Here is a 10,353-nt window from a genome sequence, read left to right as displayed (position 1 = left end):
GGGAAATGTGAGAGACTTCAAGGATTCGCTGTGTAACATGGAGCCTATGTCTCCTGTTACTTTAAGGGCAAAGCAGCAGCTGATAGAGCCCAGGCAGTTAAACAGGGGCTAGCTGCAAGAGGGAAGGCAGGAAGGAAGCACTACTGTTTATACAGTTAGCTGCTCATTAAGGCAAAGGGAGGTATTTGCAGCTAGTCAAGGGAACACCTTACCAGAAGGGGGCAAAGTTTAGGGGGAATATCAACCCTAAGCCTGAGCCAGGGGAAAGAGTTCCTGAGCAGAAAGGGTGCAAAAGAGTTCCTGGCTGATATCTGAGCTATCCTAGGAAAATGCAAGTGGGATACTGCTGGCTTGCAGGGGAATGGGACTCAGGGTAGTGTGTGGAATTCATGGTACAGCCAGGAAACAGATGTTTTGTGTTTAGACATAGTATGGAGTTTGGGCTATAGCCAGAGGGCTTATTTCTTTATTATAGTTTATAGTGGCAGACTGGGTTGGAACCATCAGGGGCGGAGAAGGTCCTAGTAGTGCCCATACAGGGCAGAGACAGGGCCATGGGGCCCAGTGCCAAAATAGGCAAGACAGAGGTTGGAGTCCAGAAGCCAGGTCCTGGGCTAGAAGGCCCAATGAGAGGAAAGGGGCATTGGCTGTGAAGTCCAAAACCCTAACAAGGGAGAGTGATTGAATGGCAACATCTCCAAGGTATGGGCGTGATGGCTACAGGGGAGGTTGGAGACCACAAATAACCCATAAGGCATGGTTGGGCCAGGAGGGCCCATCTAGTGCAAGTCTAGGACTTGGACCAGCGGGATCTGAGAGAGAGTCACTAGCAGTCAGATGGATTAATGTTTGCTTTAGGACCCTTGAGCAGACTCCCCTTTTCACATTCTAATAAATTCAACAAAGGTGTGCCAGGAAAGGGAAGAGGGAGGAGACCCTAGAGGCAGAGTAGAGCAACAGCTGCTTGGCTACCAGAAGAAGGTGTCACAGCTGCCCCTGGGACCCCAGTACTTGCTACACTCTGTTTGTCAACAAGAAGCTTTCTAACAGGAATTCTAGGATTCAGTGAGCAAAAATACAGTATGACTCAAATCTCAAAATAAATGTTTCACAGCGTACTTCCTACAATTGTTACATATCCCATTATCCAGAGAGGGCTGAAATGTCTCCTGTATCAAGGTGTGCTTAGGGCAGAATGTATCAGGGGGTCAGCAAGTGAGTTGATTATATGTAACTTTAATCATGCTTCTTTGTATGCACATCCTGTGCACTGAGCAAGGCAAAAATAGTTTGTGGATTATGTAATGGAAATCTGTACTGAGGCAGCAGGCAGGAGGAGGCAGAATGCACAAGCAGACTTACATTTTGCTTTAAATAAATTTTGAGTTCTTGTCTTTGCAACTTAGGGCTCAGCTACATAGGTTTGGTTATACAATTGAAGTACAGTCAGTCAAATTGTAAGGGTGTATGCACTTAAAGCTTTCTTGTGGCAGTACTACCCCTTCTTACTGCTGGAAGAGCAGCATCAGCTCTGTGACCAAAAGAAGGCTTGTATTTCTGCCCAGCAGCCAGCAGAGAGTGCTTGTAAAGACACACCCCTGCTGACTGCTGCCAGTTCAATGGCTGTGCTTTCCTTGCTCCCTGCCAGTATACTGGATGAAGTGGAGCCCCATGGGTGTGCACGTGCTCTGATAGCTTCTCTGTGGCAGGTGCTGTCTGCCACCAGAACTGACAGCAGAAACGGTCCTGTGTAGAGAAATCCATAAATAATGTCCTGTAATCCCAGGGTGTGTGGAACTCCCTAGATCTTTGAGGAAAAAGGTAAATTCTTATAAACGGAAGCATTCCTTCTATTATGTCATAAGCAGTGCTTTAAACTGAAAGTGAACTCCTGGCACTAGGGACCAGCAGCTTTACAAGGCTGTTTATGCCAGGGGAGGAATATACTGCTGATCTTATTGTTGAGGGTTCCTGGGTACAGAGCAGGAATTTGGCCTGGCTCTTTCCCATCCCCTCACCTCAGCTGCTTTGGTAATTCCCAAGCATTCCCTTGCAGGGTTTTGCTGCTGTTCGAGCAGAAGCCTGAGGATAGCCTTAGAATATCCATATTTACTTCTGGTTTTGGGGCTGCCAGAATTTCCCCGTGTAATTCAAGAGAAAGAAATGGTCTTTTCATCCACTTATCTTGACAAAACCTGAATAGTGTTTCACAGGACAAAAAAAAGCCACTTTCTTAGCTCAAGGCATTGGCCGCTGCTACATTTCAAAGGCTGTCTGCAAGCAGTAAGTTAGTTTCTGGGGAAAAAGGCTATATGAATCTTTCCTGAGGAGAAATGTTTGGCACCTTAAGAAGCATTAGGCAGTTCCTCCAGCTCTTTGTGGCACTAAAGTGAGTGTCTGACTTGGAGAAAGATATATGGACAAGCTCTGCTTATTTGTATGCAGAAGCACTTAGATTATTCCTTTAGACCAGGGGTGTCAAACATAGCTTACAGGCTGGATCCAGCCTACAAAGCTGTGCTATACAGCACTCCAGGCTACTGTTGGGCAGCTGGAGCTGGAAGCCATGGCCAAGGGAAGTGACATGCCACAGACTGTCTTGGGGGGTTCCTTGAGCCCCAGTAGACATAGCGACTAGTGGCAGGGGTTGATACAAGGGCTGATACAGGCCAGTTGGCCTGTTGCCACTGCTGATGCTGCAGCAAGTGACCATTTGCCCACACAGGCTTGCCACAGTGCTTGTCCCACCTCCTCTGCTGCTGCCCCTTGCCAAAGTCACCACTACTATCACTGCTGCTACTGTGTGCTCCAGGCCAGGCAGACCTAGAGCTGGAGCCAATGCCACATGTACTGTGTCAGAGATACTGCAAGGAGCCCCATGGTCCAGATCCAGCCTGGAGTACAAAGTCAGGTTGATGCCTGTGATTTAGACTCTTCATTGTTAGGTTCCAAATATTCAGTAACTTACCAACCCGAGCATATGGGTTTTTTGCCTGTTTCTCAGTGGTTATGGCTTGCTACATATATTGAGCTTAGCTCTTTATAAAAAGGCTTTGAAGCCAGGTATTTTCCTTCCATTTCAGGATTTTAAGAACTGAGTGAAAATGTCCTATTTAGTGAGTAACAGGCCATCTCATTACCAGTGTGCCCTACCTTTCCTTCAAATATGCCATCTGGGCTGGTTTAAAATTACTCAAATGTTTACAAACATATCATACTTCTGAGTCTAAATTTTCCATTTCCAAAATTCATCCTATAATTCCTCTCCATCTCATACTGTTATGCTATCTTTTTTTAGTGTTTCCACCTTGCAACAGAATTACAGTATTCCACACTTGTTCCGTGTGGTGTTTGCCTTTCAAAGAGCCACATCCCACTGTATAGATAGATACCAGGGGTGTCAAACATATAGCCTATAGGCCATATCTAGCCCATAGAGCTGCTCTGTCCAGCCCACTGGGCTGCCAGTAGGCAATTGGAATTTGGTGGGGTATAGCCGGGGGGGTGACCTGCCATAGGGAACAGGGGCCCTTGGACTCCAGCAGACATGGTGATTGGTGGCAGGGGGGCAAGCAAGGGCTGATACCGGTCACTTGCTCTGTTGCTTCTCCCACAGCAAGTGAATGCTTGTCCTACCTCTTCTGTTGCTGGCCACCATCTGCACTGGGCTGGAGTCCCACTGTGACCTGGGCAGGATCTGGCCTACAAGTTTGTTGGCCTAAATTGCGGCGTGTCTCTTCCAAAATTAGTATCCCAGATATTGTGTCCCCATTTTGTACATATGCATTAATTTGATTTATCCCTGACTGCAAATAGCTTTGTCATCCAGATTTCAAAACTTCTGATGCCTGTCTTCTACCTGTTATGTGCATCTTTCCAATTAAATATCATTTGTAAATTTAATGGGACTGGGTTGCCCTCTTCTTCCAGGTCATTTATGAAGATGTCTAGATGACACCAGATGTAACATTGATCCTTGTGGTACCACAGTCAGTAATTTGCCAGCGTAACATTGATTTCCCTACTCAGTAAACTATCAAGTAACTAATTTGTTTATAGTCTTTGAGAAATGTTTTCAGCCTCTTATCTAAAGCTGGCATCCAAGTCTGTCTGAATTTGTTTTGCAAGGAGAATTAGTTCTTGAAATAAGAAGGAGATAAAATCTTGAAACTTTCCTAACAGAATTCTTAATAATACCTTCTTATGACAGGTTCCAGGATCTATATAACAAGGCATAAGTATCCCTTACCCTTCATGTATCTTGAGGCAATCATAGATTATATAATGGGCATTGGAACCTTCACTGTTTTTTTAAATAATTGTGTCTCTGGGAAAATGCAGCCTGTTCATATACTTCATGTAACCATCCATAAACTGTGTACATGTGAACTTCATTCTGACAGATTCGTACATTCTGAATAACAGCCTTGCAGAAAGAGTGCCAAGCTTCTCAACTTATTTTTATTTAGAGTGAGAGTATGTCTTAAGGATTAGAAGACATTGACCTACAGTATGTCTAAAGACAGGAATAAAAGAATAAACTACTGTATCCTTTTTTTTATAGGCTGGATACTATATAGTTTTATACGAATGCACTTTACAGCTACTCCCAGTTTTTAGATCAGTAAAACTGACCTGCAGAAGATACAGGAATAGATAAAATCTAATCTGTTTTACAGCAATTTCCAAGTTCAGAGGGTACAGATAATGCACACAAAGTTGTGTCTAGGTTTCCATGTCCACAACTGAATATGTGGAAGAGCTGTGATAGGAGTGCCCTACTGCAATGCATCTGTTATAGGACAGGTCAAAGTCCACAGTACATTTACTGGTGTCTTGTGTGGTAAACTAGCTGTAATCATGGAAATTCAGAAAATCTAGACCTGACTCTTACAATGGAGACCTTTTAAACTGGAGGTGAAGCGTTTTCACCGGTAAGTTTTTGATAAAGGAACCAGGCTTTATGCTGCTCTAGTGAACTTTTGCTAGATGCACAGGCCTTGCAAAGATGCAAAGGTAAGTAAGACACTGAAATTTCTATAGGTTTAGAATTAGAAATTCAGGCCTTAAGCAAGAACTAGAGGAACACTCTCATGTGTTGAAAACACTGTTGTGTAGGAGCTTTAAATAGGATCAAGTCCCCTTTCTCCCTGTTCTCTCCTTCCTCTTCCCTTTCTTTCCTCTTAAATTCTAGTTTATTACCTCTGTTTGAAGTAACTGGTCCCATCCTTTTATCTCTTCTACCACCCTCGCACTCTTAACTGTTTTCTCTGATTTCCATCAAGATATATTGCCTTACCTTATCTCATCCATGGCCCCAGTCATCCATCCTTTGGATATCTCTTTCCTACCATCACTCATGTCCACCCTTTCCTTCCTATCCAGACACCTCTTTTATAGGTAGGGTGACAATATGTTCCGGTTTAGCCGGGGTAGTCCTAGATTTCAGAGGCTGGTTCCAGCCTGCTGTTGAGAATTATAATAGGTGTCCTTGAAATAGAGGTTTTGGGGTGCAGTCTAGCTGGGAGTTGGAGTGGTATGGAGCACCAGCATGCCACTTCACCCCTGCTGACTTGTGAGAGCAGGGGCGCGGGTGGAAAGCAGTGTCCTGGACGTCTTGGATTTCCTTATGGTCAGCCTGTTTATAACCATCAGTCCATTGTGGTCCTGTTCTGTTTCTTTACAACCATTTATCCTTCTTTTGCTGCATCTGCCTCTCTCCTCTGGAGCTTGAGATATTACTGGAGCTCAGATGGGATCATCAAATAACTATTACCAAATGGATTGTAAGCATAGATCCAGTCCAGGTTTTAGCACACTAGCATGAAGACATTGAGGCTTTCCCCACTGCCGAAGCTCAATACTGTCTTTCACTCTGGGAGTTTTTTTCCTTTTTGTTTCTTGTAAATTACAGCATTACCCCAGCACGAAAACTAATTTTCCAAGCTAAGCTGCCTGCAGGCACTGTAGGACTGGTTGATGATATCTTCCAATATGTTGGCAGTATGCCACTATGTGATAACAAATGGACTAGAATTGCTTTTAATTGTGCTAGTGCGATGCACTCTTTGTGGCCTGACTTAATCTCCTCTCTCTCCCAGGCTCTGGTATTTCATATGGGAAGCACAGCCATTCAGTCTTATGCAACAAGCAAGGGAGCACTTTTTACTTTCCTCTTCATTTCTTTATGAATGTTCGAAGGAACCAATCTCCAGTACTTTTTGAAAGGACTGGTGCTGTGGAAAAAAGAAAGCAGCTCTGAAGAAAAGAAAGCCCTATAAATGTAGCTTAGAAATTATCTGTGGCATTTACTGGTAGCCTGGGTAATTCAAAGAGTCCATCAGCAGCTGAGGAAATAGCAAAACAGACTCTTGTGATGGAAAGAAAGACAGTGAAAAGGGGCTGGTAATCAGTTCTTTATTACAGTTGTTCCATTGGTGAAAACTCCTGATCCTCTTTTCACTATATATGCTGACTCTTTGCGTTCAGTCAAGAGATATTTGGGACAGGAGAGGATAATCATACCTGGAGGTGAGGGTGGAGGTACTCTGCATCTGTGAATCATCAGGAAGCTCAGGAAGATGAGTTTTTCTGCCCCATTAAGCCATAATCTCTCCCTTTCCTCATCTTGAAGTCATTTATACCATTGCAGTAAGGCCTAGGAAGATGCATCAGAGTGAGCCGAATCCAAGAGCATTTGCTGCCAATTTTGAGGCTGGTGGGCGTCCTTATATCATTCCTTTCTCTTCCCTCGCCACTGATCTCCAGGCTTATGGGGTTGTTTTTGTTGAGATTCTTTCCTTCTCTCGTGCCTGTCAGCTCCATTTCAGAGGCCGGGAGTGACTGGATAGCCTGAAGTGCTCTTGATGTTTTCCGCTCTGCTGCCCAATGGTCACTGTGGGAGAAATAATGCTCAGTTCCTCCCCAACATCATCTCTTAGCACACTGGTGTGGCAACACACCTGATTCAGTCTTCGGGGAGGAAGGAAAAGTCAAGTGACCGTGCAAGTGAAGTATTGTGAGCACCAAGCATTCCAAAATTAGGATTCAGGTCCAAGCAATAGTAAACCTGACTTACAGATTTTAGGGTTTTTTTAAATGGAAAAAAAAATTAGGTGCTTTTTTTATTTGCCTCCTACTTTTTCTGTTTCACATTTCCAGGCTTTTCTTGTTTTCTGAAGCTTGTGGAGGCTAGTGCCATTCAAGCTGAAACTGCAACCCTAGGAGCTGGGGACTCTGGTACATGAGATGCAGAGGCTGACTGGAGTATGGTAATTACCACACTCCAGCAGACTCGATTAATTGAGTCTGCTCCAACAAGCTGTAATTACAGCACGTTGGAGCAGCTTCTTGGCTTGTGTATAGGCACCCATGGGTTCTATACAGCTGTTCCTTAGGGAGGACTATTCCCAGAGGATTTCCATACCTTTCCACAGCTCTGGGGCTTCAAAGAATCCCTCAGTCTGGCAGGCACTGTACCATGAAGGCAGGTTGGGTTAGAATTTGGGTTTTAGCTTGCAGTCTTGTGGGAGAATTGGGGAGGTGGGGGCATGGAGGGGATACAGATTTGCCCTTTTTCTTGCAATGTTGAAACTTAAACTAGGACATAACACAGCCAGCTGGGCTTCAAGGACCAGGTGCCACTTCTGAGGTGGAACCACGTTATCTGTGTGCTAACTCTCTTGGTGAACTTCAGAGTCCAAAGTGTGGTGACCAGGTTAAGCATGGCCTATGCCTGACACAGCAGATCTTGCATGATCTGTTTCTAAACTTGGCACATTCTCCATGGAAGCATAGCTGGAGCATAAAAATAGCCATGTACTGCTCTATTTAGCTAAAGCTGGAAAAAAATATTTTTTTTACTGAGAAACAACATAGGAAGAATGGGTTCTCTTACATAATTTAAGCCTGCAGTGAATTACCATTTAATTCACTTTAGCAAGCACTCATTTTAATTACAGTCTGTGTGCAGTTGGTAGCTTTGTGCAGATGCAATCTGTAGTTTTATGAGGTTTATAAGGTACAGTGCTCAGTTGGACTGTGATCAGTGAAGTCCTAGGCTATACCCATATGTGGATTATTTGTGTCTTTGTACTTTTCAGACTTTACATTGCTCAAGGTATCATATTTATATTAAATTATAACCTACTTGTAGAAGTGATTTTAATTGCATTCTTTTTAGTGATAACCATAATCTAGTTAGGTGAAATTCTAGCCTTGCAGGTACTTAACCTCAGATGGACTTTCCTGATTGTTAGGAAACCTCTGAAGGTATAAAACTTAAATAGTCTAAAACTGAGACCTAAAACTCAAAGGTCTAAAACTGCAAGCTAAAACCAGAATAGTTTTATTCCTCCATACTGGTCAGTGGCCAAGGTTTTATAAGTTGAGATCTAGTGTTTCTACATTTCACAGAACTAAATTATGCCAGGCTGGTGCCAAAACTCAAGAGTTTGTCACAACCTTGGGGGTCTTACAGATTGATTGCATCAAAATGATGAGCTTTGCTGCTCTTTCACTGCTAAAATGTCAAATAAAATGAGCCCTTGGGCAGAAATTCCAGATCATTAAACCTTCAAGTGCTCCTCCGAATCTCTTTTTTGTAAATAAGCACAGACTGCATTGGGTCTGAAGTTATCCTGCCCTTTCTAAAGAACCATCTGTGTTGAGAGAGGAGATGGAGAAAGAGATGCGCTAGGAGGTACGGATACAAAACACTAATGTTTTTAGGAATCCTCTTAGAAAAGTCAGTTATGGTGCTGATGCTTCTTGATGCCAAGGTAAACACATCAAGCTAGTTTGAAATATTCAATGAATTCAGAAACTTAACCCATTTCTCAATGGCTGGTGGTCTGTATCAGGCACAATTATACTAAAGCCTTGCCTGTCACTATAACTTGTAATGGCCCTTTTTCAGATTATCTCAATTAGCAGAGTTTCTCTACTCTGTAGCAAGCTGGCCCTAAACTAAAAACAAGATCAGATCAATAATTACGTGTTTAAAATCATTAAGGAAACTACTTAACTGGATTTTTCCACCGCTTCTCTTTTTCAAGTATTTTCTCTTCTGACCTGTAACTTCCTCTGTTGCAGCATTAGCCACTTTGTCCTTGTGATGTCTTTCACCATCTTTATGATGCTGCTGAACGGATTGGCTCAACTGCTAACGACAAAGAGAATTGAACTTTGGGGGGTGACTAAATACCATGCCACGTAACAGAGCTAGAAATGTCGCTGCTGCTGTTTTTGAGTCTTCAGCCAGTCATCAGCTGTGGAACATAAGTTTGGGTAAAGTGAAGTGCCAAAGATCCATCAAAGGGACCTCCTGCTATTGATAACAGGAATCAAATAAATATCTGTACTCCTGTGTCTGAAATTGGCATGTAGGTAAATAAGTCTGTTTTGTACTACTTACATGTACATATATTTTTGCAAATAAAAACTTAAATGAAGTCCTGTTGAAGAGAATGATACTTGCTTCTTTTTGGTCACTGACTTGTTTTATTTAGTATACCTGCAAAATCATGCCTCGTCTCTGGCAGTGGCACAAGAATCTTACAGACCAAGGAACAAAGGAGGTAAATCTGAGCAGATGGCTGACTGTTGATATGCAGTGTGGAAAATAAGCATCAGGTCACTTAGGAGGTCAGCTTTCCTTTTGCAAGTCCATGTAGATGCTCCTTATTTGCATAGGTGAAGACAACACACCGGGACTGGTGGTCCTTGATTTGGTTCGGGTACTCGGTATGCAGTGTCCACTTTCCAATGCAAATATTTTCTCCCCTGGGCCTGCTTGTAGTGTGCTGTTGCTGAATTTGCCATGTTTTGCAATAGCTTTGTATGGCAGCAACACAAAATACTTACTGCCCTATGCTACCCTGAGAAAGCTGAAAACAGTGGTCAAGACAAGCTTTGTGCAGTCCTGGGTGGATGTATAGTGCCCATTCACTTTTAAAACCTATTAGGGATTGCTTCTAGTAGGGGAGTCAAACTCATTTGGCCCATGGACTGGATGCAGGTTGCTGGGCTTGTCCAGTGGAGTGCCGCATGCAGATCAAGTGGGGCTGGCACATGCTGCACACAGCCTGCAGGGCTGGACTGACTATGCATGGTCCTGAGCCAGACTGGCTCAGGGCTGGTGTGGGACAGGTACTTCAACACGTTCCCCAGAATGACCCCTCTTGCTGTGGGCAGTGCCCACATGCCAGACTAGCTCTGCATACCACATGCAGCGTGTGGGGTTGGGGTTGGCCCTGGATTTGGCCCATGAGCTGTATGTTTGACTCCCCTCTGTTATGTGACACTGTAGCCCCTTCTAGCAACTAGAGCCAGATCTTATGCCAGCAACCCCGG

The 10,353-nt window shown here is 43.8% G+C and overlaps 1 protein-coding gene across 8 annotated transcripts in view; it reads left to right on the top strand.

Moving 5' to 3' along the window:
• Nucleotides 1-9,453, top strand: part of PIGN (phosphatidylinositol glycan anchor biosynthesis class N) — a 170,722-nt gene extending 161,269 nt beyond the window's left edge. For 6 of the 8 annotated variants that reach the window (XM_025211020.1, XM_025211024.1, XM_025211019.1 and 3 more), the window contains one exon: nucleotides 9,094-9,453. In XM_025211020.1, the coding sequence (XP_025066805.1) occupies nucleotides 9,094-9,217 (124 nt within the window). In that variant the 3' untranslated portion in view covers nucleotides 9,218-9,453. The remainder of the gene's footprint in view (nucleotides 1-9,093) is intronic. The other 2 variants (XR_003095436.1, XM_025211021.1) reach the window with 2 other exon arrangements.
• Nucleotides 9,454-10,353: the final 900 nt, after the last annotated feature.

This window comes from Alligator sinensis, unplaced genomic scaffold (assembly GCF_000455745.1).
Source record: "Alligator sinensis unplaced genomic scaffold, ASM45574v1 scaffold514_1, whole genome shotgun sequence".
Lineage (NCBI taxonomy): Eukaryota > Metazoa > Chordata > Crocodylia > Alligatoridae > Alligator > Alligator sinensis.
The sequence above is the reverse complement of the archived record's forward strand: the minus strand, read 5'-3'. Positions and strand labels throughout refer to the sequence as shown.